The following is a 27,736-nucleotide window of genomic DNA, read 5'->3' as shown; positions in this document are numbered from 1 at the left end:
TTTCAAAATTTAAATTACTTCTAGAAAAAGAGTTTCTAGAGTTCATTTACTTTGAAAAAAATAAGATTTCACCTGGGTCTTCTCTTTGACTAGACATATCTGATTGAAAACAAAACCAAGATTTTCCCCAGCAAGAGCATTAGAATAGAACAGATCTAGTGAAAATCTTGTATTGGCCCATAATTCAAAGAGGTCCCGACTTTATAGCTCTTGATTTTATTTTATTTCTAAGAAGGTTTGACCATGGATCATCATTATTAAATAGATTAACTTAACTAGGTTTCTATAAAACAAACAATAATATTTTCTTTTTAAAAAGGAGTCTAAACATTTAAAATCTATGATTAAAATGGCCTTTGTTATAATAAAATGTAGTTTCTCCTTCCCCTTTTATAGTTTTAATACGAATCTATAATATTTTGGTCAAATCATCCGTTACAACAGTTGTTGTTCTACAGTAACGCCACACACATTTGTTTTCTCGTCTTTTCCTCATCAGCGCTATTTATAATGTCATTTCTGTCCTTATGAGATGTTTAACACTCTCCATAGATCTTCAAAGTAAAAGCGAGCAGGAAATTTTGGGGAGTTCTGATGACCCTGATGGTCTGTCCAGGCCCTTAGAATCATCCTAAGCCTTTCCAAGAAAGCGGACCAAAAATATTGTTCATGGTCTAGAATGAGAATGTTCCTCCCCCTAATGCTGCCTGTAACTAGCAAGTAACAAAGCATGGTTTATCACTGAGCAGTAAACCAAAAACTACTGGCCTATTTTTAATTTTATATTGTTTAAGCCTTTGATGTGTCCCACACAAACTTCCTGTTTCAAGAGGAAATACCACAGATCTCATGCCCATATCATGCACAAAACAGTGAAAAATGAATTGGATTTATTTTGCCTGTTTTCCTTCATCCTCCCATACACACACCTGCAGTTTCACTGCAAACCACTAAAGAACATTGCCATCATTTATTGTCCCGATGCCTTCAGTGTAAAAACTGCTATTAACTCAAGTACAAAGTATATATATATTATTTTTTATTCACTGTTAGTCTCTTACCTTTCCCCTCTTATCTTTTGAAAATGTATCCATTTATTTGCTGCACATATATTGCCGTTCTTTATTTGTACTCATCAATCTCTTGTTTAGCTCTCTTTCTGTTCCCTCTTATTTACTTATGTATTCTCTTTTTATTTTTTTTACGTTTGTAATTTTCTTCACTTTAGCTAATTTCTTGTTTGTCTCCCTGTATGTATAAATGCAAATAAAACATACAAATATTTTCAAAGAATTTATTGCAATGAAAAAAAAAAGCGATACATTTTATAAGCCATAAGCTTTTTTATGTCCAAAGACATTAACACAGATTTAGATTTGGCTAATTCACTTTAATCTCATGTTTACCAATCAATGAGCACAGAGGAAATGGAGAGGTTGATGGAGAATTGGAGAGACTAAAATCCACAAAATCACAGCCTGATCTCCGAAATCAGCTGCTGTATTCTGTAAAATATGAAAGTTATCTTCATCAACACAGTAATACACTATCAGCAATCTAGACTAATGCATGATTTCACGAGTAGAAATAAACGAAAACAAATGTGATGAAGAAATGAGTGAGCAATCATCTTTGTTCTTTGACAGTAATACTCACAGACAGCCGCACAGGAGTATGTGATGTACAGGTACTTGAATGTGCCATTACATGGATCCAAAAAGACTTCATTGGAGGCCTGTATGGAGCAGCTATCTTTGTCTTCACATCTACAACATAAAAGTCAATTCATGAATTAAACCTTAGCAAACGGGTTGAATTATTCAGGACAAGTTTTTTCATGTACAAACTGACTCCTTAGCAACTATTGCCAGTGAATTTTCAGCATAGCAGTCCGTTTTGACAAGCTGAGTTGCAGGTCGTCCAGCAGAGCACGTGCTGCTGTCAGTTCGGCCATAGTTAGCGCTGTCAATGTGAATACGAGTCCCTTCCTCTGAGAACAACAATTCAACTTCAAACATTAGACATCTCACATTTGATATCTACTGAATGCAAAAAAGATCTGATGTACTATGATCTTTGATTATATTTTAGCTTTTTTCAAAAGCAGATATTTCAGATATATTATACATTATATTTCATATGAAATTAAAAACAAAAAGTAAAAAACAGGATACACACCACATCTCAGAGTCTGATTTTGGTGTTCACAGATCAGAGTTGAACCTACAGAAAACAGATGTTATAAAGAAATTCTAAAAGTAAATGTTGTTATCTTTTAATGAAACTGGTTTATAATAAGTTTGTTTTGTGTTTGCCATTTAAATGCTGTTATCATGTCTTTAAAAGCATGTCTGGTGGCAACTGTGGTTTATTACGGTTCTTTGCCGGTGAGAAATAATAAACCAAACATGTATTTTAAGCTTTCACTTGTGTTGTATTGTGCTTGTCACATTAAACATTGTGAAGTTCTTGTTTTTAGAATCGAATAAAATCACATCATAAACACATTGCCTGGATAATTAATGAATTTGATGGCAGACTGGTTAATGAATACTCACGGATTGCAGGTGGGAGGCAAAAATAGGAAACTGTGAGGTACTTGTAGGTGCCAAAGCAGGGATCTGTAAAGACTGTATGTGTCGCAAACACCTCACAACTTCTCTGCCCATTGCATCTTTACATGAAAAAAAATGTAAAATGGTTACATTAGCCATTTCTAAAGATAATGGGGTACAGCAAAATGAAACCTGCTGCAATGAGTTCACAGGTTAGCATGAATATGAACAAGGAAATGTATCTGAACCACCTTTTTGCAACAGGAGAGAGTGCATTTGGAGAATAGCAGTTGGTGTTTTGGGTCTGACTAGATGGACGTCCTTCAGAGCAGGTGATTTTGTCAGTACGTCCATAGTTTGCAGTATTTATCTGAATTCTACCGTATTCTACATGGAGACAAAAAAGATTACTAAATTTGACAACCAATAATAAATGTACGCCATCTCGCTAGGACAACCCTGTTGGTTTGATCACAGTTTGAACTAGAGTTAGTCATTACATAACATTTCCTCACTGGGTACAACAGATACGATGTGGATGAAATTAGCTTAATCGTGGGAAATGTTTCTGTACTCACCACAATACAAGTAACTGTATCCTCCATTACAAGTGACACTGGTTTCTGTAAAAAGAGGACAGTGACAGTCATGTAGACATTTACAATGATCAGGATACTGCCAAAAAGGGGAAGAGAAGAGAGCTCACTTGCTGGGACGCAAATGTAGTTTGTAGTGTAGTACTTGTAGGTTCCATAACAAGGATCTGCTGCAGTGAGTCCTTGAGTGTTTATCTCACACTCTCTCAGTCCATTACACCTGTTTAAAGACCAACAAGATGCATTAACAGTTTCTTCTCTTTATGAAAGGCTAGTCCCACATATCCAGACCTTTGACTAAATGGCAAAAGATCTGGTCTGTATATGTAGCTTATTCTGCAGACCCAGCCACTTAGACAGGAAGAGAAGTTTTTCACACCGAGATCGACCACTGTGGAATAAATTATTTAAATGTACAGTACAGAAATGGAAAACAAAGCAGAATATAGCAACTGCTATGTATACCAAGTGGTGACTTTCTTCGCCATTTTGTTTCTAAAAAAAAATACTTACTGAAATGACCTATCAGCCTCAATATACACTCACCTAAAGGATTATTAGGAACACCATACTAATACTGTGTTTGACCCCCTTTCGCCTTCAGAACTGCCTCAATTCTACGTGGCATTGATTCAACAAGGTGCTGAAAGCATTCTTTAGAATTGTTGGCCCATATTGATAGGATAGCATCTTGCAGTTGATGGAGATTTGTGGGATGCACATCCAGGGCACGAAGCTCCCGTTCCACCACATCCCAAAGATGCTCTATTGGGTTGAGATCTGGTGACTGTGGGGGCCATTTTAGTACAGTGAACTCATTGTCATGTTCAAGAAACTAATTTGAAATGATTCAAGCTTTGTGACATGGTGCATTATCCTGCTGGAAGTAGCCATCAGAGGATGGGTACATGGTGGCCATATAGGGATGGACATGGTCAGAAACAATGCTCAGGTAGGCCGTGGCATTTAAACGATGCCCAATTGGCACTAAGGGGCCTAAAGTGTGCCAAGAAAACATCCCCCACACCATTACACCACAAATTCTGACTCTACCATCTGAATGTCTCAACAGAAATCGAGACTCATCAGACCAGGCAACATTTTTCCAGTCTTCAACGGTCCAATTTTGGTGAGCTCTTGCAAATTGTAGCCTCTTTTTCCTATTTGTAGTGGAGATGAGTGGTACCCGGTGGGGTCTTCTGCTGTTGTAGCCCATCCGCCTCAAGGTTGTGCGTGTTGTGGCTTCACAAATGCTTTGCTGCATACCTCGGTTGTAACGAGTGGTTATTTCAGGCAAAGTTGCTCTTCTATCAGCTTGAATCAGTCGGCCCATTCTCCTCTGACCTCTAGCATCAACAAGGCATTTTCGCCCACAGGACTGCCGCATACTGGATGTTTTTCCCTTTTCACACCATTCTATGTAAACCCTAGAAATGGTTGTGCGTGAAAATCCCAGTAACTGAGCAGATTGTGAAATACTCAGACTGGCCCGTCTGGCACCAACAACCATGCCACACTCAAAATTGCTTAAATCACCTTTCTTTCCCATTCTGACATTCAGTTTGGAGTTCAGGAGATTGTCTTGACCAGGACCACACCCCTAAATGCATTGAAGCAACTGCCATGTGATTGGTTGATTAGATAATTGCATTAATGAGAAATTGAACAGGTGTTCCTAATAATCCTTTAGGTGAGTGTCTGTCACTTATTTTACATTTAAATGAAATATAATCCATAATATACATTCCACAGAATGAATACAGGCCCATATGTACATAAAAATGTGTAAATCCATAAAATGTTTGATCAGTGGTGCCAGAGTATGTTCGCTTTGTATGCTATGAATCAGATTGGCCCTACATAACCTTAATTCTTTGGAGGACCTTACACATCTTGTGAGCACCCAGAGGCCACCCAAAAACACCACATTCAGGTAGTACTTTTGTAGTGCAAAGTAAATACACCCATATAACGCTCAAATAATGATATGCTGTATGTAATGTTATTGTTACTGTAATGAACTCTGGTCATGTGTAATATGTGTAACACAAGCACTGTTATGCAAATGGTTACCTAATTGATCAACAGAATAAGCTGCTGGATGACAATCAGTCAGGCTTCAAAAGTGGAAACTCCACTGAGACTGCCCTGCTGTCTGTCACGGATTCGCTGAGACAGGCAAAAGCGGATTCCAGATCATCCGTTCTGATTCTGCTGGACCTTTCTGCTGCCTTTGACACAGTCAACCATCAGATCCTACTCTCCACCCTCTCTAAACTGGGCATCGCTGGAACTGTGCTTGGCTGGTTCAACTCCTATCTCTCAGAAAGGTCCTTTGAGGTAGCATGGAGAGGGGAGGTATCCAAGCCACATCAGTTACTTACTGGGGTACCTCAGGGATCAGTGCTTGGGCCACTTCACTTCTCCATATACACAACATCACTGGGACCCATCATTCAGTCACATGGTTTCTCTTACCACTGCTAAGCTGATGACACGCAACTCTACTTGTCTTTCCAGCCCAACGACACCACAGTGACCGCTCGAATTGCTGCCTGTCTGGCAGCCATCTCAGCCTGGATGAAGGAACACCACCTGCAACTCAACCCAGCCAAGACCGAACTCCTTGTCTTTCCAGCCAACCCGGCTGTTGAACACAACATCACCGTGCAGCTGGGTCCAACTACAGTTTCGCCTTCCAAAATGGTCAGAAATCTAGGGGTAACCATTGATGAGCTAAATTTCACAAACCACCTCTCAAAGACTGCAAGATCATGTACATTTACACAATATCAGGAAGATAAGACCTTTTCTCTCTGTACATACCACACAACTGCTCGTTCAGTCCCTTGTCATAACTAGACTGGACTACTGTAACGCTCTCATTGCAGGCCTTCCTGCATGTGTTATTAGACCTCTCCAAATGATCCAGAATGCAGCAGCACGTTTGGTCTTTAATGAACCTAAGAGAGCACATGTTACACCACTCTTTGTCTCTCTCCACTGGCTGCCGGTTCATGCACGTACTAAATTCAAGGCCCTGATGCTGGCATACAAAACGGTCACTGAGTCTGCTCCAGCATACCTAAAAACATTTATGCAGAGCTACGTTCCCACCAGAAGCCTGCGGTCGGCTAAGGAACGTCACTTTGTCATACCAAAACAAAAGATGCACCAAAACACTTTCCCAGACTTTCAGTTTCATCATACCACGGTGGTGGAATGACCTTCCCAACTCAATCCGGGAAGCCAACTCGCTCTCCATCTTTAAAAAAACAGCTAAAAACACATATTTTCCAAAAGGCACTTAGCCGGTCACTTAAAAAAATATATATATATATTATTTACATTTCTTGTTGCGCTTAAATCTATTTTGTATACTTTTCTGATGATAGTGAAACTTTGTAGTATGGCACTTTTCGTACCAATATCTCCTTAAGATGATTCGCTTATGTTTTCCTCTTTTGTAAGTCGCTTTGGATAAAAGCGTCTGCCAAATGAATAAATGTAAACGTAAAAATTTGACCATCGGAAAAATAAAGAAACAAAATTGGCTTTTTAGAGGCAGTCCACGGGATTGTCTATGATCTGAAGTTGCTATGAAAACCATGTAATTGGGAACAGATGTTGTATTATATACAGTATGGTGTGTTAGATAATATAGTTATATCATTTAAAGAAGATCTTTACCGCTTCGAGATGATAGAAATGTCCATGGAACACTTAATATTTGATGTTTGACTCACTGGTTGACCAACGCTACAAATTTGGCTACTTGTGCGGCCAAACGTTGCAGACTGTACACGGATCACACCAACATCTGAATATAACAAAAGCATAAGAGTAAGGGTTATTTTGGGTTATTTTGACTTAATTTGTTTTGTTGCTATTGAATCTTTAACAAACCAACATCTTACAGCATTGTAGACGCTGGACATCCCCATCACACGCAATTGCTGTCTCTGGAAAGTAAAAGATTTCAGCTTTAAGGGATTATTTCTCATTTGTAACAAGGTGACATGATACTATACAGGAATAGCGCAACGGTGCAAAATACTGGGCAATTCTTCTGATCTTTTTTTTGGGGGTACTTTTAGATTACTTGAAGAAAAAAAAATCTGACTTGATTGTTGTAGGAGACTAAAATAATAGGAAGGGAAATTACAAATGAAAAAATCTAGCTAATCTAGCCTTGAACAAAACTAATGAACCATATAAAAAGCGGCTCACACCCAAGTTACTGCATCACATTTTATAGTTTTGGTTGTAATTTTACCCATAATAACAGTATGCCTTTCAGTCAGAAGAGTTTACACAGTTAAATGTGTTCAGGATTCTTAGCATGTCAAATCAATTTGGTTGAGTAACTGAAGTACCTGCAGTGTCAGCAGATATCAGCACACTGGAGTTTAGAAGTAGCACTGAAAGAGAACAAATGACAGTTTTTCAATACCTGTGAAATGTAAATATTAACCATTAGACAAATTCTGAATCCACAATTTTTTAAACAGAAAAACAAAATCCAAACAGTACTGTTACAATATCTCAAACTTGAACTATATTAGTGTTTAATGTGAGCATTGTATTTTTTTCTTCTTTTAAAAAAAAAAAAAAAACCTACCTGTAAGTAATATAACATTAAGAGAGAACATGGTGATGCTGGAAGCTGTTGCTGTCAAAGCTGGAAATGTAACTTCTGATTTTGGAATCATTTGAGTTGATCCATATGTATACAGTTTGGTATCTGATCTTTCAATCAAATACAAATCCAGGAAGTTGGTCGTGATTCTACACACCCGGTCCCTTATCAGGCTAATCAAGACTCCGAGAGGAATAAAGGCCGACAGCGGATATCGTTTATGGACATGTCCGTGTGTGTGTGTGTGTGCGTGTGCGTGTGTGTGTGTGCGTGTGTGTGTGCGTGTGCGCGCGCGTACGTGCGTGCGTGCGTCATTAAAACTATTATTTCTATTATATTGTCAAGTCGGTTCTCGCCTCCTCCTTTCCATTGAACTGATTACATATACTTATAGACATAACTTTGCACAAAACTGCCTTGTGCAAACACTGTCCTGAACAAGCAATTTCATTCTACTAAATTCTGATAAAACAGAGGAAATAATTATTGAACAATAAAAAAACATAATTAGATGCTAAAACATAATATGAGAGTAAAATTAACTAAAGGGACAAATCATGTGTTGTACACACCATCCCTCCCTCCCATGAATGCTATAGACATCAGAGTTTTAGGCCTTGTGGAAGTGCACTCAAAAAATTTATTTTGTTTTGTTTGTTCAAATGAGTGAATTATCCATCCTATTTTCTTAAACTGCACCTCTTTTTGTCCTTGGGTCATTTTTGACTAGTATTGAAACAATCAAAATGTATAAATTCTTGATAGTGTACTACACTACTATAATGTTAGGGGGGAAATGCTACATTCTAAATATTAATGGAGTAACATCATTTTGAAAGAATTTTAAACAAATAAAAAAAGACTTGCAAACACTGGCAAAGGATATCTCAGTTTACATTTATTTTAATCACTTTGGGCATTTAATATTGTCTCAAATATATTCAAACAACGTCTGACTTAATTCTGCTTAAGAAAATCAAAAGTGTACATTTTAGACTTACAATTTTAGTACATGCCTATTTCACAAATTAATCTCTATTGCCTTTTTCAGAAGTTATAATAGGCCCACTTTCCACATCCATTGTAACTAATCCATTCCTTCCAACTAATGTCAAACTATTTGCTGCAGTGTTGGAAGGGAAGTAGTTTTGATTCCTTTCGAAGACTAATTAATAGAATTAAATGGGTCAAACATTTGGAGGGTTTAAAGGCAGAAATTTGAAGCTTATCATTTTATCAATGTACTCACAACGTTATCAGGATTACAAGGTTTACAGCGTTACATCATCATAGCAACAAAGTTGTAAAATTGGATGTAACTTTACACAGAAAAGATTAGCAAGTGATTTCATCAAAAGTGAAAAGGAAATAGAAGCAAATAACAAGAAAAGAATGGCTGCCATACCGACACAAAGCAGACGAGTCATGTTTACTTGCAAGAATCATCAAAAGTGAAGTGCTGCCTGAATTGATCTGTGCTGGGAAATCAATAGGTTTTTATCAATTCTAAGAATGCAGAGAGTGGACTTGTTATGAAGACCAGTCTTGCCAAGCTACCTTGGAAGAATGAACTTGGAAAGACAGGAGGAAGTAGAACACATCTAACGTGAGCTTTGAGATGTGCAGCAATCTTCCTGTTTCACAATTAACTGTCACAGCACATCTGAATCCAGTGAGAGTACTACTGGAATTATCACACCAGTGAGGTTTTGCATGACTAGTGACACGTTCAAAAAATAAAGTCTGTAAACACTTGTTTTCTCCATGTTTATTACTGTATTAAAATTAATGTACATGAAAATTCAAGAATCATGATAGATCTTAGGGCAATCCCACTGATCTGCTCTTCCCAATACATTTTTTTCAATGGTATTGGTCTACAATTTGAAATATGTAGCACTTGATGAATTAGATGTTTGAAGCTGATTTGCAATGCGTTATGGGCTGTATCTGTTCTTTTGCATCACAGATGATTCAGGGAGGAGAGAGGATGTTGAGGATAGTACTAGAGTGGAAGATTTAGGAACTGTAGAAACAGGCCCAGCCAGAGAAAACTCAAAGAATACCCTCTCACCAGCTTTGGACGACAGAGAAGTGGTTGCTAGTGTGAAAATAAAATTGTCTGGGCTAAGCCCCGGATGTCCTTCAATGCTGGAAACACCTCTGGTGTCAATGGTGGCACACGTGTCATGGGTTACCAAACCCTAGGACTGATTCAAACTCATGGTCCATGAGCAGCACATTTTATTTCTGCACCTATATTAACAAATTACAGCCTTTATATTGCATCGTGAGCCGCAAGATGTAGCATCCTAGAAGCAGCCCAGATGAGGCAGTGAGCGGATAAATTTGACATTGAGACCATTTTTTATTTATTTCAAATGTAAAGTTTTTTTTGGTTGTGTCTCCAAACATAACAGACCAAATCGTCTAGGTTACGTATGTAACCTCCGTTCCCCGATGGAGGGAACGAGACGTTGTGTCAGAGAAGCGACACTAGGGGTCTCTCTTTAGCGCCGATATATACCTCTGTCTTATGAAAAAAGGCCAATGAGAAGTTGGCAGACAGTATTTGAATATCCCGCCCGCGGACATACGGGTATTTAAGCGTGGCGAATACGGGAGTTCATACAGGATTTTTCTGAGGAGCCGGAAATGGTCCAGCCACAACAGTGGCTCGGCTCAGCGACGTGGCGGGGAAGACACAACGTCTCGTTCCCTCCATCGGGGAACGGAGGTTACATACGTAACCTAGACGTTCCCCTTCTCTCTCCACGTTGTGTCAGAGAAGCGACACTAGGGGTCCACTTTTAAAAGTGCCATGCACTGAGCAGTGTACTTGAACTGCTGATACAGGAGCGGGCAAGTATTTCTAACGTGCAAAGGTGACCAGCTGTATCAGGCTGCACGTACCCTTCCCCAATGCCCCATTAAAGCCTGGTTACCCTGGAGGGGGTAACAAGGTGATGGCTGCCAACCTGGGAACGGGCCAAGCCTGGCTGGGCCTCTTTTTTCTCTATGTTTCTCGCATAGAGCAACTACGGCCGGGGCCCTTACATGCATTAAGGGAAGGGGGTCATACCCCGTTTCCTATTCTTTCAGGGGGAGAAGACACTGCGGAGTCCACACCTACCCTGCAGGGGAGGCAAAGAGTGGCAAATACATCACATGGCCTGTTTAGGACCTATGTGAAAAAGTTAGTGCAGTGGTAGATCCAGCCTCGTAGAGGGGGGAAGCGTACAGCACGGCGACCGAGGCAGCTGTAACTGCCTAAGGGAGACACGGGGGTCCGCTCGTGAGGGGACAGTACTGCGGAATGACACACAGGGGGAGTCAGAACAGGAGGTCTTACCTGTGGAGCACCTATTCCAGTACAGGGTAGATTGGGTACCCGTAGTGGCTTGGGTCGGCGAGTTCCTCCGCTGAACTGCGGACCCAAAAGGGCTAGCGAGGAATCAACCAGGGACCCGAGGATGGGGTCTCCTGGGCAGAAAGGCGCACTATTTTACCTCGGCTGAGGGAAAGGGCGCTAGGCGCAAGCGATTCACCTGGCCAGAACGTCAGCGTGTTACCGAGTTCTACGGGCTCGGACCTGAGAAAACACGGGACGATACTGACTCAATTCGGAGATTGTAGAATCTCACGAAAGTGTTGGGTGTTGCCCACCCTGCTGCTCTGCAGATGTCTGCTAGGGAGGTGCCCCTGGCCAGTGCCCATGAGGACGCTAACACTCCTGGTTGAGTGAGCTCGGACCCGCGGGGTTGGGGGGTCACGGCCTGGGTGTGATAAGCCAGTGAGATGGCGTCGACAACCCAGTGGGTGAGCCTCTGCTTGGAGACAGCGTTCCTTTCTGCTGTCCCCCAAAGCAGACAAAGAGCTGCTCAGAACGTCTAGAGCTCTGCGTGCGGTCCAAATAGATAGGCAAAGCACGTACCGGACACAGCAACGAAAGGGCTGGGTCTGCCTTCTCCCGGGCAGCGCTTGCAGGTTCACTACCTGGTCTCTGAAGGCCGTGGTAGGAACCTTGGGCACGTAGCCCGGTCAGCGGTCTTAGGATCACGTACGTGTCTGCCGGACCGAACTCCAGGCAAGCTGAACTCCAGGCAAGTGTCGCTAACAGAGAACGCTTGCAGGTCCCCGACCCTCTTGATGGAGGCGAGCGCGATCAGCAGGGCGGTCTTGAGAGAGAGGGCCCTGAGTCCATCTGAATCTAGCGGCTCGAAGGGGGTCTCTGAAGGCCCGTGAGGATGATCGAGAGATCCCAGGAGGGAAACAGGTTAGGCCGGGAGGGAGTTAGCCTCCGGGCACCTTTTAGGAACCTGATAATTAAGTCGTGCTTACCTAGAGACTTGCCGTCTATCGTAGTCGTGGTGAGCCGCGATAGCGGCGACATACACCTTAAGGGTGGAGGGGACAGCCTCCTCTCTAGCCTCTCCTGTAGAAACACGAGCACTGACCTAACCGCACACTTCTGTGGGTCTTCAGCCCGGGAAGAACACCAATTTGCTGAACAAGCGCCATTTTAGGGCGTAAAGATGCCTGGCGGAGGGGCTCTGGCTTGGTTGATAGTATCTATGATGGTCGATGGTAGACCGGCTATATCTTCCACATCCCATCCAGGGGCCAGACATGGAGGTTCCAGAGGTCTGGGTGCGGGTGCCAGAGTGTGCCCCGTCCCTGAGAAAGAATTCGCCAGGTTGCCGGGATGTGAGTGGCGCGCAGTGACTTGAGTCGCTGCTGACTCTAAAGGAGGAGACGACGGGCGAGCTGTGACATGTGGAGGGAGCGTACTCGCCTTCGCGATTTATGTAGGCTACCACTGTGGTGCTGTCTGTCCTGACTAGGACATGTTTGTCTCGAATTAACGGGAGAAACTTCCTCAGGGCAAAGAAAACAGCCAGCAGCTCTAGGCAGTTGATGTGCCAACGCAGCGGGGCCCAGTTCCAACGGCCTGCGGCTGCGCGCCCGTTGCACACGGCGCCCCAACCCAGTTTGGAGGCGTCGGTTGTGACCAGAACGCGTCGGGACACCTGCTGCAAGGGTACTCCTGCCCGTAGAAAGCAGAGGACTGTCCAGGGTTTGAAGGTTTTGGTGGCAGGCGGTGGTAACTTTTACACTGTGCGTGCCACGGCGCCATGCTCGTCTCGGGACTCGAGTCTGGAGCCAGTGCTGAAGTGGTCTCATATGCATCAACCCCAGCGGCGCGGCCGCCGCGGAGGATGCCATATGCCCCAGGATCTTTTGGAATCGTTTTAGAGGAACCACGGTGCCTGGCTTGAAGGAAGCGGAAATTACAAATGAAAAAATCTAGCTAATCTAGCCTTGAACAAAACTAATGAACCATATAAAAAGCGGCTCACACCCAAGTTACTGCATCACATTTTATAGTTTTGGTTGTAATTTTACCCATAATAACAGTATGCCTTTCAGTCAGAAGAGTTTACACAGTTAAATGTGTTCAGGATTCTTAGCATGTCAAATCAATTTGGTTGAGTAACTGAAGTACCTGCAGTGTCAGCAGATATCAGCACACTGGAGTTTAGAAGTAGCACTGAAAGAGAACAAATGACAGTTTTTCAATACCTGTGAAATGTAAATATTAACCATTAGACAAATTCTGAATCCACAATTTTTTAAACAGAAAAACAAAATCCAAACAGTACTGTTACAATATCTCAAACTTGAACTATATTAGTGTTTAATGTGAGCATTGTATTTTTTTCTTCTTTTAAAAAAAAAAAACCTACCTGTAAGTAATATAACATTAAGAGAGAACATGGTGATGCTGGAAGCTGTTGCTGTCAAAGCTGGAAATGTAACTTCTGATTTTGGAATCATTTGAGTTGATCCATATGTATACAGTTTGGTATCTGATCTTTCAATCAAATAAAAATCCAGGAAGTTGGTCGTGATTCTACACACCCGGTCCCTTATCAGGCTAATCAAGACTCCGAGAGGAATAAAGGCCGACTGCGGATATCGTTTATGGACATGTCCGTGTGTGTGCGTGTGCGTGTGCGTGTGTGTGTGTGCGTGTGTGTGTGCGTGTGCGTGTGCGCGCGCGTACGTGCGTGCGTGCGTGCGTGCGTCATTAAAACTATTATTTCTATTATATTGTCAAGTCGGTTCTCGCCTCCTCCTTTCCATTGAACTGATTACATATACTTATAGACATAACTTTGCACAAAACTGCCTTGTGCAAACACTGTCCTGAACAAGCAATTTCATTCTACTAAATTCTGATAAAACAGAGGAAATAATTATTGAACAATAAAAAAACATAATTAGATGCTAAAACATAATATGAGAGTAAAATTAACTAAAGGGACAAATCATGTGTTGTACACACCATCCCTCCCCTCCCATGAATGCTATAGATATCAGAGTTTTAGGCCTTGTGGAAGTGCACTCAAAAAATTTATTTTGTTTTGTTTGTTCAAATGAGTGAATTATCCATCCTATTTTCTTAAACTGCACCTCTTTTTGTCCTTGGGTCATTTTTGACTAGTATTGAAACAATCAAAATGTATAAATTCTTGATAGTGTACTACACTACTATAATGTTAGGGGGGAAATGCTACATTCTAAATATTAATGGAGTAACATCATTTTGAAAGAATTTTAAACAAATAAAAAAAGACTTGCAAACACTGGCAAAGGATATCTCAGTTTACATTTATTTTAATCACTTTGGGCATTTAATATTGTCTCAAATATATTCAAACAACGTCTGACTTAATTCTGCTTAAGAAAATCAAAAGTGTACATTTTAGACTTACAATTTTAGTACATGCCTATTTCACAAATTAATCTCTATTGCCTTTTTCAGAAGTTATAATAGGCCCACTTTCCACATCCATTGTAACCAATCCATTCCTTCCAACTAATGTCAAACTATTTGCTGCAGTGTTGGAAGGGAAGTAGTTTTGATTCCTTTCGAAGACTAATTAATAGAATTAAATGGGTCAAACATTTGGAGGGTTTAAAGGCAGAAATTTGAAGCTTATCATTTTATCAATGTACTCACAACGTTATCAGGATTACAAGGTTTACAGCGTTACATCATCATAGCAACAAAGTTGTAAAATTGGATGTAACTTTACACAGAAAAGATTAGCAAGTGATTTCATCAAAAGTGAAAAGGAAATAGAAGCAAATAACAAGAAAAGAATGGCTGCCATACCGACACAAAGCAGACGAGTCATGTTTACTTACAAGAATAATCAAAAGTGAAGTGCTGCCTGAATTGATCTGTGCTGGGAAATCAATAGGTTTTTATCAATTCTAAGAATGCAGAGAGTGGACTTGTTATGAAGACCAGTCTTGCCAAGCTACCTTGGAAGAATGAACTTGGAAAGACAGGAGGAAGTAGAACACATCTAACGTGAGCTTTGAGATGTGCAGCAATCTTCCTGTTTCACAATTAACTGTCACAGCACATCTGAATCCAGTGAGAGTACTACTGGAATTATCACACCAGTGAGGTTTTGCATGACTAGTGACACGTTCAAAAAATAAAGTCTGTAAACACTTGTTTTCTCCATGTTTATTACTGTATTAAAATTAATGTACATGAAAATTCAAGAATCATGATAGATCTTAGGGCAATCCCACTGATCTGCTCTTCCCAATACATTTTTTTTCAATGGTATTGGTCTACAATTTGAAATATGTAGCACTTGATGAATTAGATGTTTGAAGCTGATTTGCAATGCGTTATGGGCTGTATCTGTTCTTTTGCATCACAGATGATTCAGGGAGGAGAGAGGATGTTGAGGATAGTACTAGAGTGGAAGATTTAGGAACTGTAGAAACAGGCCCAGCCAGAGAAAACTCAAAGAATACCCTCTCACCAGCTTTGGACGACAGAGAAGTGGTTGCTAGTGTGAAAATAAAATTGTCTGGGCTAAGCCCCGGATGTCCTTCAATGCTGGAAACACCTCTGGTGTCAATGGTGGCACACGTGTCATGGGTTACCAAACCCTAGGACTGATTCAAACTCATGGTCCATGAGCAGCACATTTTTATTTCTGCACCTATATTAACAAATTACAGCCTTTATATTGCATGCGTGAGCCGCAAGATGTAGCATCCTAGAAGCAGCCCAGATGAGGCAGTGAGCGGATAAATTTGACATTGAGACCATTTTTTATTTATTTCAAATGTAAAGTTTTTTTTGGTTGTGTCTCCAAACATAACAGACCAAATCGTCTAGGTTACGTATGTAACCTCCGTTCCCCGATGGAGGGAACGAGACGTTGTGTCAGAGAAGCGACACTAGGGGTCTCTCTTTAGCGCCGATATATACCTCTGTCTTATGAAAAAAGGCCAATGAGAAGTTGGCAGACAGTATTTGAATATCCCGCCCGCGGACATACGGGTATTTAAGCGTGGCGAATACGGGAGTTCATACAGGATTTTTCTGAGGAGCCGGAAATGGTCCAGCCACAACAGTGGCTCGGCTCAGCGACGTGGCGGGAAGACACAACGTCTCGTTCCCTCCATCGGGGAACGGAGGTTACATACGTAACCTAGACGTTCCCCTCTCTCTCCACGTTGTGTCAGAGAAGCGACACTAGGGGTCCACTTTTAAAAGTGCCATGCACTGAGCAGTGTACTTGAACTGCTGATACAGGAGCGGGCAAGTATTTCTAACGTGCAAAGGTGACCAGCTGTATCAGGCTGCACGTACCCTTCCCCAATGCCCCATTAAAGCCTGGTTACCCTGGAGGGGGTAACAAGGTGATGGCTGCCAACCTGGGAACGGGCCAAGCCTGGCTGGGCCTCTTTTTTTCTCTATGTTTCTCGCATAGAGCAACTACGGCCGGGGCCCTTACATGCATTAAGGGAAGGGGGTCATACCCCGTTTCCTATTCTTTCAGGGGGAGAAGACCCTGCGGAGTCCACACCTACCCTGCAGGGGAGGCAAAGAGTGGCAAATACATCACATGGCCTGTTTAGGACCTATGTGAAAAAGTTAGTGCAGTGGTAGATCCAGCCTCGTAGAGGGGGGAAGCGTACAGCATGGCGACCGAGGCAGCTGTAACTGCCTAAGGGAGACACGGGGGTCCGCTCGTGAGGGGACAGTACTGCGGAATGACACACAGGGGGAGTCCGAACAGGAGGTCTTACCTGTGGAGCACCTATTCCAGTACAGGGTAGATTGGGTACCCGTAGTGGCTTGGGTCGGCGAGTTCCTCCGCTGAACTGCGGACCCAAAAGGGCTAGCGAGGAATCAACCAGGGACCCGAGGATGGGGTCTCCTGGGCAGAAAGGCGCACTATTTTACCTCGGCTGAGGGAAAGGGCGCTAGGCGCAAGCGATTCACCTGGCCAGAACGTCAGCGTGTTACCGAGTTCTACGGGCTCGGACCTGAGAAAACACGGGACGATACTGACTCAATTCGGAGATTGTAGAATCTCACGAAAGTGTTGGGTGTTGCCCACCCTGCTGCTCTGCAGATGTCTGCTAGGGAGGTGCCCCTGGCCAGTGCCCATGAGGACGCAACACTCCTGGTTGAGTGAGCTCGGACCCGCGGGGGTTGGGGGGGTCACGGCCTGGGTGTGATAAGCCAGTGAGATGGCGTCGACAACCCAGTGGGTGAGCCTCTGCTTGGAGACAGCGTTCCCTTTCTGCTGTCCCCCAAAGCAGACAAAGAGCTGCTCAGAACGTCTAGAGCTCTGCGTGCGGTCCAAATAGATAGGCAAAGCACGTACCGGACACAGCAACGAAAGGGCTGGGTCTGCCTTCTCCCGGGGCAGCGCTTGCAGGTTCACTACCTGGTCTCTGAAGGCCGTGGTAGGAACCTTGGGCACGTAGCCCGGTCGCGGTCTTAGGATCACGTACGTGTCTGCCGGACCGAACTCCAGGCAAGCGAACTCCAGGCAAGTGTCGCTAACAGAGAACGCTTGCAGGTCCCCGACCCTCTTGATGGAGGCGAGCGCGATCAGCAGGGCGGTCTTGAGAGAGAGGGCCCTGAGTCCATCTGAATCTAGCGGCTCGAAGGGGGGTCTCTGAAGGCCCGTGAGGATGATCGAGAGATCCCAGGAGGGAAACAGGTTAGGCCGGGAGGGAGTTAGCCTCCGGGCACCTTTTAGGAACCTGATAATTAAGTCGTGCTTACCTAGAGACTTGCCGTCTATCGTGTCGTGGTGAGCCGCGATAGCGGCGACATACACCTTAAGGGTGGAGGGGGACAGCCTCCTCTCTAGCCTCTCCTGTAGAAACACGAGCACTGACCTAACCGCACACTTCTGTGGGTCTTCAGCCCGGGAAGAACACCAATTTGCGAACAAGCGCCATTTTAGGGCGTAAAGAAGCCTGGCGGAGGGGGCTCTGGCTTGGTTGATAGTATCTATGACGGTCGATGGTAGACCGGCTATATCTTCCACATCCCATCCAGGGGCCAGACATGGAGGTTCCAGAGGTCTGGGTGCGGGTGCCAGAGTGTGCCCCGTCCCTGAGAAAGAATTCGCCAGGTTGCCGGGATGTGAGTGGCGCGCAGTGACTTGAGTCGCTGCTGACTCTAAAGGAGGAGACGACGGGCGAGCTGTGACATGTGGAGGGAGCGTACTCCGCCTTCGCGATTTATGTAGGCTACCACTGTGGTGCTGTCTGTCCTGACTAGGACATGTTTGTCTCGAATTAACGGGAGAAACTTCCTCAGGGCAAAGAAAACAGCCAGCAGCTCTAGGCAGTTGATGTGCCAACGCAGCGGGGCCCGGTTCCAACGGCCTGCGGCTGCGCGCCCGTTGCACACGGCGCCCCAACCCAGTTTGGAGGCGTCGGTTGTGACCAGAACGCATCGGGACACCTGCTGCAAGGGTACTCCTGCCCGTAGAAAGCAGAGGTCTGTCCAGGGTTTGAAGGTTTTGGTGGCAGGCGGTGGTAACTTTTACACTGTGCGTGCCACGGCGCCATGCTCGTCTCGGGACTCGAGTCTGGAGCCAGTGCTGAAGTGGTCTCATATGCATCAACCCCAGCGGCGCGGCCGCCGCGGAGGATGCCATATGCCCCAGGATCTTTTGGAATCGTTTTAGAGGAACCACGGTGCCTGGCTTGAAGGAAGCGAGGCACTCTGGCACCGACTGAGCACGCTCGTTGGAGAGACGTGCTGTCATTGAGACTGAGTCCAACTCCAATCCGAGAAAAGAGATGCTCTGAACCGGGGTGAGTTTGCTCTTTTCCCAGTTGACCTGAAGCCCCAAGCGGCTGAGGTGCCTGAGCACCTGGTCTCTGTCTAGTAACTCTCACGAGTGGGCCAGGATGAGCCAATCGTTGAGGTAATTGAGTATGCGTATGCCGGCTTCTCGGAGCGGGGCAAGAGCTGCCTCTGCGAATTTCATGAAGACGCGAGGGGACAGAGACAGGCCGAAGGGGAGGACTTTGTACTGATACGCCTGGCCGTCGAACGCAAACCTTAGGAAGGGTCGATGACGAAGGCGGATTGAGACATGGAAATACGCGTCCTTCAGGTCTACCACTGCGAACCAATCTAGATGCCGGACGCCAGATAGAATTTGTTTCTGGGTGAGCATTTTGAACGGGAGTGTGGACAGAGCCCGGTTGAAAACTTGCAGGTCCAAGATCGGTCGTAAGCCGCTGCCTTTCTTGGGTACAACGAAGTAAGGGCTGTAGAAACCCTTCTTCGTTTCGGTTGGAGGGACAGGCTCTATCGCGTCTTTGATTAGAAGAGAGGCGACTTCTTTGCGCAGGGACTGGGCATGTTCGCTGTGTACTGCGGAAAAATGGACGCCCACGAAGGGGGGGCGGAGGCCTGGCAAACTGAATTGCGTAACCGAGTCGAATGGTCCGATGCAGCCAGCGTGACGGGTTGGGCAGTGAGAGCCACGCCTCTGAACTCCGCGCTAGGGGCACCAAGGGGACGAGTATTTTGGACGTACCTGGCGGGGCTTCGCAGCGGTGCGGAACAGGTAATGCGGCGTCGGGAGGCAGTGAAGCGGCCCGAGGCTCAGGTGCTGAGAATAGACTCAAAGCACTTACTGTAGTAGTTTTTCATGCCAATTTTGTGAAAAATCACTCAGCATCTTTGGGGTTTTGATTTCAGAAGAATAGACTTTATTATCACACAATAAAGCCGAGTTGCCTACGGTGAAACAATACCAACAACAACTCAAGCATCTCTGGGTTTGGTTTCACTTAAATACACCTCCTCAAACAACGTGTGGCTTACATGCATTATCTATCATGCTCTTCATTGACTCTGGTCTTGACCATATTAAGAAGTAAGAGAACCACCTTTGGAAGAGATCAATTCTCCCACCAGTCATGAGAGCCCCCCCAAGTAATGCTATTTATGTTTTTGCACACACCGTCAAATAGTCACACATATGTTGAGCACAAATTCCATCAGTCCACAGGCCTTTACACACAGTAAACTGCATGTTTGCCCGTCAGACATAACTGTGGTACAAATCAACAATGTTTTCATTGATTACTCCTGATTAACTTGATAAAAATATACTACATATTCCCTCCTCTGTGACTTTCTATAGTCACAAATTAACATATTTAAGCATGTACGTGCTCCTGGTTTGGTCTTGTTTTTGGTTGTCACAGTTATGTAGATTGCATTAAACAAAAATATTCATCCTAATTTTAAGAGTTCTTGCTTGTAGTGTAGATGTCTTCAACCCAGATGCTTTGCACATCGTAGAGAGTCACCCTTTGGGGAGAGGTTAACCAGCACTTACACCCAGGGCGTGGTTCTTCATATCTTCTTATATATTCATTGAAGGAATCAATTTCCTCCCAAGTTGGTCTTTCTGTCCATTCAGGGTAGTTGCCATTGCATTGGGCCATTCACATCAATCAAAGTCATCTGCTTTACTGTAGCTTGAATCCTAAATTATTTTACCAACGATCACACACAACAGAATCTTATTCCTTCCACAATGTTATTATCCAGATATTATATTAATTTGAGTTAATTGTGCACCCCATTCTTTTGGCAATCAGGCCATGTTAATTTTTAGTCACCACCATATATTCTTTTCCATTCTTCATTATTATTAAAATGTACATGAGTTCAATAAAAGCATAAACAAAAATAATTTTCCAATCATAATTCTTTATCATGCAAACAATAACAGGTTTGCTTAATATTTCTTTAATAATTTAGGCACTTCTTTGTATGTAATGGTTCTCAAAGCTTTACCTCCAAAATCAATCTATAATTGATCTTCTACACAGGGTGTGATCCCCTGATAACACAGTGATAGAATGCTTGTTATTCATCGCTGTGATAAAATATTTTAATAAAGCGTTTATTAAGACACAGTTGGGTTGAGTGGAACTCACAACTTCTGGCAGGTTTCTTCTAGACCTCCCTTTTGATGCTTCTTTCCTAAAAGCATCCATCCACTTCCTTAAACCCAGTTCACCCTTCTTGGGCATGTTTCCAGGGCGGTGGCGCCCTGTCTTAGGCAGCTCTCATTTTGCAATTGGAGAGTCTTTTACCCGTCATTGGGTCGTCACCTCTTGCCACTGGAGAATTTTACCCATCATTGGGTTATCATCTCTTGTCTCTGGTCTCGGTACCGCTCAGTCTTATTATCCAATCTTTAATAATCTGGTATCTGTAAACAGACATTTTCCCTTGTTTCAGGGAGTATCACCTGAGAACCATCAGAGCCAATGGAGCCATCTACAACTGCTCAAACATTGAGACAGTCCAAAACATGGTTAAATTCACAAAGCATTATTCAAAGTTCAACAATCTATTGAAATTGTCTAAATGAAAAGTAAAATGCAACAATTAAACTCATTTACAGTTCACTAATTTCCATTCAAGTTGTTATGTTTTTTTCCTTTAGCAAAGGTCACAAAAGACCTTGTCTCTTGGTGAAGACTAACCATCAGAACAAATCAAAATACAGGGTCGCCTCTGTCAAGCTTCTAAGATGCTTAATTTAAATCATCACTTTAATTTAATAATTTTTAGGTAGTTTTAGAACCTACATTTATTCTTCCAGATCTCTTTAGTATGAACACTTCACTTCAAATTGCCCTCTGAATATCAAATACTTAATCATGATGAGGAAAGCTGTTTGAACCTTTCCTTCATATTACTGTATCTAACACATCATTTTCCATATAAAAGAAAATAAAATCAAAAGAAAATAAAACAATTTAGTGATATGGTTTTAGCCCACTTAAAAACTTAAACTGAGAGCGAGAGGGAAAGAATTTGAGGGAGAGATTGCACTCCTTCACACTGTTGTTACAGTTATTCCTTTTTTCTTTCTTAGAAAATCACAATAACACATTTGTAATTCTACAGCAGTGAGAATAGTGATAAATGTAATTTAATAAAATGATATAATCAAATATACTTTATTATATTATCTGCTTTCAACGTTTGCCATTGTAAACCATCTTCAAGAAAACTTCTAGAATTTCTACTCCTCTTATCCCTTCCCTCCTCGCGCAATAAAATTAATGCGCATTTGTATTCAGACCATTGAGAAATTTAAGTTTTCGTTTTAAATCAACAAACTCTCTTATGATTACTTTCTCCCTTTTCTTACTCTTTCTCAGGAGAAGGAACTTTCATTATGTCAAATAAACCAACATAAATCACCTTTTTAAATTAACAGAAAATAAATTAAAGATTTTAAACAAAATAAAATAGTAAAGTGGCACAATGGAAGTTCAGACATATAGCTTGAGTTTTGCAATAATTGATCAGTAAAATACATTATGTCCTTTTGAATTTCTTAGAAGTCTCATTTTTATATCTTAATGTTATCATCATTTAATAATATGATTTTTCAGTTATTATCGTCTTATACTTATCAGCATTTCATGATCAATTATTCAGTTAAATAGCAGAGACAGATGTCACTGCGCATAAACTGTATACCTCTAAAATTGTATTTTCATGGATTTTACCTAAAATAAAAATAGCTTATTAGAAATAGACACTTAATTAACTCCTTGCAGCACTGATTAATCTTTTTCTTTAAAGTGAGGGTAGTCTTTGGAAAATTTAGGGGAGTAAACAATCCAATATGTTACTCTTACTTTGCCATTTAGTTGTAATATTTAACCTTCACATCAACAAATTCGCAATTAGATGCTTGATTTAAATTTAGACCCTCAGAACAATTTAGACATGGATATTGCACCCATGGATGGCAGTTGGAGAATCAAACATCCAATTATTTATATATGACTGAAATTAACTTATCAAGAGAAATTTGAATACACAATTGAAATGTCAATTCAGTAATGATTACCAGCATTTATGATAGTAGGAGAGCCAATCATATAACCGCACACATACTGTATTTCTCAGTCCTTTTCGTTTTCTCCGGACTGTCTCCTGTAACATAAGCTTCTTCAATAAATCACCTGGCTCACCAATCTGCAATGTTGAGAGACTGTTTCCAGTATGAGCTATTGAAATGACTTATACAATGCTGACAACAGAGAGAGTAAAACATAGTTAGCATCAATTTCACACAGAATAGACACATGAACATCAAATTATTTATGATATTCAATTTAATCCTAATGTTTCTCTATGGGTTTCACCTACTACCAATCTCCAGTTTTTCCTTAGCATTATCAATATTTTTTCAATCAAATGCACCACATATTGGGACTTATTTTAATTTTATCTGGCATGACTGGTCATAGAACAAACCCAAGAAAAAACTTCTGAGTAAATTTGAAACGTAGAGAACATGCAATGATTTAAATCATTCTTAAATTTATTTTCTTTAATTCTAGTCTCAGTGACAACTTTCAGTGTACCCATGATCAACCAATGCCTACACTGAATACATAAAACACAAAATAAAAGAAAAATGTCTAATCTTAAAAGAATCTGCTATCTCTTTTTTCTAAATTCGGGGGCCCCCTGTGTTTGACTAGGGACATTATGAGAGACACCGTGTTTAACCTCTCTGTTCACTATCAGGTCTCACTCAATGTCTCCAGTCAGACATTTTCTAGCAAAAATAATAAACACTGTCTGTCTTATTTTTGTTGGTTGATCAAGTTTACACCAATGAAGTTGCACACACATGTACATTGTTCTCCAGACATATTTAAACACATGAAAAATAAAACATATAATCCTGGGTAAATGTATATATATCAAGACATTATAGTTTAATTTAATATTGTTAAAAATGTTATTCTCTCATATTGGACTAGACAGAACATAAAACAGACACATGAATGTGACATTTTCACATTTAAGATTTACTTTTCATATTCCAATTTCAAAATCTTTCTTTTTAATTTCCCTTTCCCATTTTCTGTGGCTTTGATAACTACTGGCCTCACTAAGAGAAATACCATCCACATTCGATCTAAAGTATTTGGAGCTGACCTTTGGGAGCTGACCTTTGGGGTCACATAGGGAGGTATTTTTAAAAAGGATCCTCTCATTTTACCCTCCTCTGCATGCCTCAGCTTGTCTGGCCTGCCTCATATTTCTCAGTGAATTTTAAACTTTCTGGACATAGCTCTTACTTTATTCTTTTAATTTTTCCTGTTCTTAGTTTTTACTCTTATCTTTTTATTTATTTATTTTTTAACAGTTTAATCTAAATGTCTTTCTAAATCATTTTCCTTATCTTCTTCTTATATTAATTATTATACTCCATACATGAATACATTTCCTATATGTTTGTCAATTTACCTTTAGGATCAGTTTTCATCTAGATCTTAGTTTTTATTTTTTCACTGGTTTTTTCTTCATTTTTACTTAGCATATAAAAATGAAAACTTATTTTAGCAGCATTATTTTAGATAAATCAATACATTTAGAGAATAAATTAATCTCTTATTTTTTTATGTATTTCCTTCTACATTAATCTTCAACAGCAATATTTTGAAACAATTTTTCCAATTTATTTCACCTTTACTTTTAAATACACAAAGTTAATTCACGTCACTTTATTATTTATTTATTTATTTTGCTTTCTCATTTCTTTGAGATTTTACACAGTGGACTTCTAGATTTTACTCTTTCCACTGGAGTTTTACCTTATGTAATATAACAACACTTATCTTATATACAACCTTTGTTTAAATTCCAATTTCTTAGTTGACTTCAGTTTAATGCAATACACTGGACCCAAAGCTTTAATTCTTATTCTTATTATTTATTATTTTATTTTTCTCCTAGCTATTTTTGATTTTTTTAAACTGATTTTAATTACTTTACAGTTGTTTCATTTTTTTTTTTATTTCAATTTCAAATTTTTTATTGTTACTTGTCCCTGTGCTTTAAAGGTTAAACTTTAAGCACAGATATCTCTTTTGACTGCACCAATTCTCTGTATGAAGTTCACTTCTCTTCTGTGACTGACTAGTTCAGAGGTCTGGCATATTTTTCAGCTGCTAGTCTAAAAAAAAAAAAAAAAAACCTCACAGCTGAGAGTTAACTTTCTGTTCACACAGCAAGGGCTGAGTCTCTCTATCTTGGTCACACACCCTACAATATCTCTTGAATGTATAGATTCTCTGCATGAAGTCAAATACATTTATATGCTACAGTCTAGTTTAGGAGTTTTGCTCTAGCCCATTCCAATCAACAGCTGCTAGACTAAATGTTTTCCAGCCAGTTGTGAGTTAACTTTTTGATTTCTTTTTTCCTAATTTCGTTTACATCTATATTATCTCACTGTTTTTATTCATTTTCTTGTTGTTTGTTTATACTCTATTAAATGTATCTTTCTATCTATATATCTTTATCATTGGTTTTATCTCCACTTTACAACCAGAATATCTATTAGGTGCCTTTTCTGCCTGCAATTATCAGCTCTTTTCTGCCTCCATATAGTGATGGAAGGTCGAAAATAGCCCAAATATATTTTCCCTGCTGTAAATTGCATATATATACCTTACCATTTATGCAGCACAGGCTGATATTTTGGAACATTTTTAGTTTTCTATATGTTATCAATGGAAATTTCCTTCCACAGTTTATGAGCCAGCTTTCATTTCCAACATTCATTCAACATATAAATGATAAACTTTCTTTATTGAACAGCTTTACTTCATCCGCCTTTGTCTTTTATTTATTTATTGGGCTCATATTACATCCACACAGTGGTCCTTTTATGGTCAACGACTATCACACATTCCAATTCCTGTACCGGACTTATATTTTTATTCAGTCATACTTTCTCATACACATTCACTCTGAACACTCTTTAACCACAATTATTCTTACACGCACATAAATTTTACACTTATTACGAACACAAGGCCTTTATAAACACTGAGCTTTAAAAAAAAAAAAAACACTAACTTGCGCAACTATCATTATTTGTATCTTAAGTACCCTGCAGGATTTATTTTATTTATTTACTTTTTAATCTTTTACTGCCTATGCAGACCTCTTATTATTATCCTGTAGCTTGTATCCGCAAAGAAATTAAATAATTTTTCTTTGCCTATTTAGCCCTATTATTATTATCCTGTAGAGCGTTATCCGGAAAGAAAATAAATAATTTTTCTTTACCTATTAATACCTTTTATTATTATCCTGTAGAGCGCTATCCGGAAAGAAAATCAATAATTTTTCTTTGCCTATTAATAACTCTTATTATTATCCTTATCCGCAAAGAAAATAAATAATTTTTCCTTTGCCTATTTAGCCCTATTATTATTATCCTGTAGAGCGTTATCCGGAAAGAAAATAAATAATGTTTCTTTACCTATTAATACCTTTTATTATTATCCTGTAGAGCGCTATCCGGAAAGAAAATCAATAATTTTTCTTTACCTATTAATACCTTTTATTATTATCCTGTAGAGCGCTATCCGGAAAGAAAATCAATAATTTTTCTTTACCTATTAATACCTTTTATTATTATCCTGTAGAGCGCTATCCGGAAAGAAAATCAATAATTTTTCTTTGCCTATTAATAACTCTTATTATTATCCTGTAGAGCGCTATCCGGAAAGAAAATCAATAATTTTTCTTTGCCTATTAATAACTCTTATTATTATCCTTCAATATCCTTCGTATCCTTTATTATAATATATATTATTACTTCTTAAACTTTTTCTGCCGTTACTTACTGCTATTTCACCTACATCCTTACCAGCAAATAAAAACAGATCATTGCATGCAATTATTCCTTCTGGAATCAAAACCCTTTATTCTTTTTATCCTTTTTGGTTTAGAAGAGCTTTCTGACGTTCTTACCACCACAGGCAAACTGGCAAGTAACACAAACGTTTATAAGCAAAATCTGCTTACCTGTAATGGTGGCCACCGTGTTTGTGTTTGCCTTCCCAGCCGGCCTGCGATGTAACGACTCTGCTCTCTTATGTCCCTGTTCGGGCGCCAATTGTAGTAGTTTTTCATGCCAATTTTGTGAAAAATCACTCAGCATCTTTGGGGTTTTGATTTCAGAAGAATAGACTTTATTATCACACAATAAAGCCGAGTTGCCTACGGTGAAACAATACCAACAACAACTCAAGCATCTCTGGGTTTGGTTTCACTTAAATACACCTCCTCAAACAACGTGTGGCTTACATGCATTATCTATCATGCTCTTCATTGACTCTGGTCTTGACCATATTAAGAAGTAAGAGAACCACCTTTGGAAGAGATCAATTCTCCCACCAGTCATTACTAGCCCCCCCAAGTAATGCTATTTATGTTTTTGCACACACCGTCAAATAGTCACACATATGTTGAGCACAAATTCCATCAGTCCACAGGCCTTTACACACAGTAAACTGCATGTTTGCCCGTCAGACATAACTGTGGTACAAATCAACAATGTTTTCATTGATTACTCCTGATTAACTTGATAAAAATATACTACATTACCTTGCTCCGCACACCCGGCAGGGGGCGGGTTCGTGACTGAGGAGGGGGTCTGGTGTTGGTGTCCTCTGGACTCGTCTGAACCGGCCGGCCGGGGAACAGTCGTGGGGCTGAGGGC

The 27,736-nt window shown here is 40.9% G+C and overlaps 1 protein-coding gene across 8 annotated transcripts; it reads right to left on the bottom strand.

The window, feature by feature from the left end:
- Positions 1 to 1,286: 1,286 nt before the first annotated feature.
- On the bottom strand, positions 1,287 to 15,121 carry LOC127630914 (L-rhamnose-binding lectin CSL2-like). 8 transcript variants are annotated; one of them, XM_052108781.1, is made up of 13 exons: positions 14,974 to 15,121; positions 13,297 to 13,341; positions 7,528 to 7,572; positions 7,069 to 7,113; positions 6,842 to 6,971; positions 3,262 to 3,371; positions 3,134 to 3,178; positions 2,807 to 2,942; positions 2,559 to 2,674; positions 2,179 to 2,223; positions 1,852 to 1,990; positions 1,657 to 1,766; positions 1,287 to 1,505 (listed from the first exon to the last, which is right to left on the bottom strand). In XM_052108781.1, coding segments are annotated over exons 1-13 (990 nt in total). In that variant the 5' UTR covers positions 14,996 to 15,121; the 3' UTR covers positions 1,287 to 1,503. The 8 variants fall into 8 exon arrangements, with proteins under 8 accessions (XP_051964741.1, XP_051964737.1, XP_051964744.1 ...); XM_052108777.1 differs by lacking the exon at positions 14,974 to 15,121 and adding an exon at positions 13,538 to 13,810; XM_052108784.1 differs by lacking the exon at positions 7,528 to 7,572.
- Positions 15,122 to 27,736: the final 12,615 nt, after the last annotated feature.

Source organism: Xyrauchen texanus, chromosome 37 (genome assembly GCF_025860055.1).
Source record: "Xyrauchen texanus isolate HMW12.3.18 chromosome 37, RBS_HiC_50CHRs, whole genome shotgun sequence".
NCBI classification, from domain to species: domain Eukaryota; kingdom Metazoa; phylum Chordata; class Actinopteri; order Cypriniformes; family Catostomidae; genus Xyrauchen; species Xyrauchen texanus.
This window is presented reverse-complemented; position numbering and strand designations above follow the sequence as displayed.

Excerpts from the sequence above, each read along its gene's own strand:
- LOC127630914 (XM_052108777.1), bottom strand. The coding sequence starts at position 13,628 with ATGATTCCAAAATCAGAAGTTACATTTCCAGCTTTGACAGCAACAGCT. Across the intron at positions 7,114-7,527 it reads GATATCTGCTGACACTGCAG|AGACAGCAATTGCGTGTGAT; the intron begins GTACTTCAGTTA and ends TTTACTTTCCAG. Across the intron at positions 1,767-1,851 it reads CTGGCAATAGTTGCTAAGGA|ATGTGAAGACAAAGATAGCT; the intron begins GTCAGTTTGTAC and ends TTTATGTTGTAG.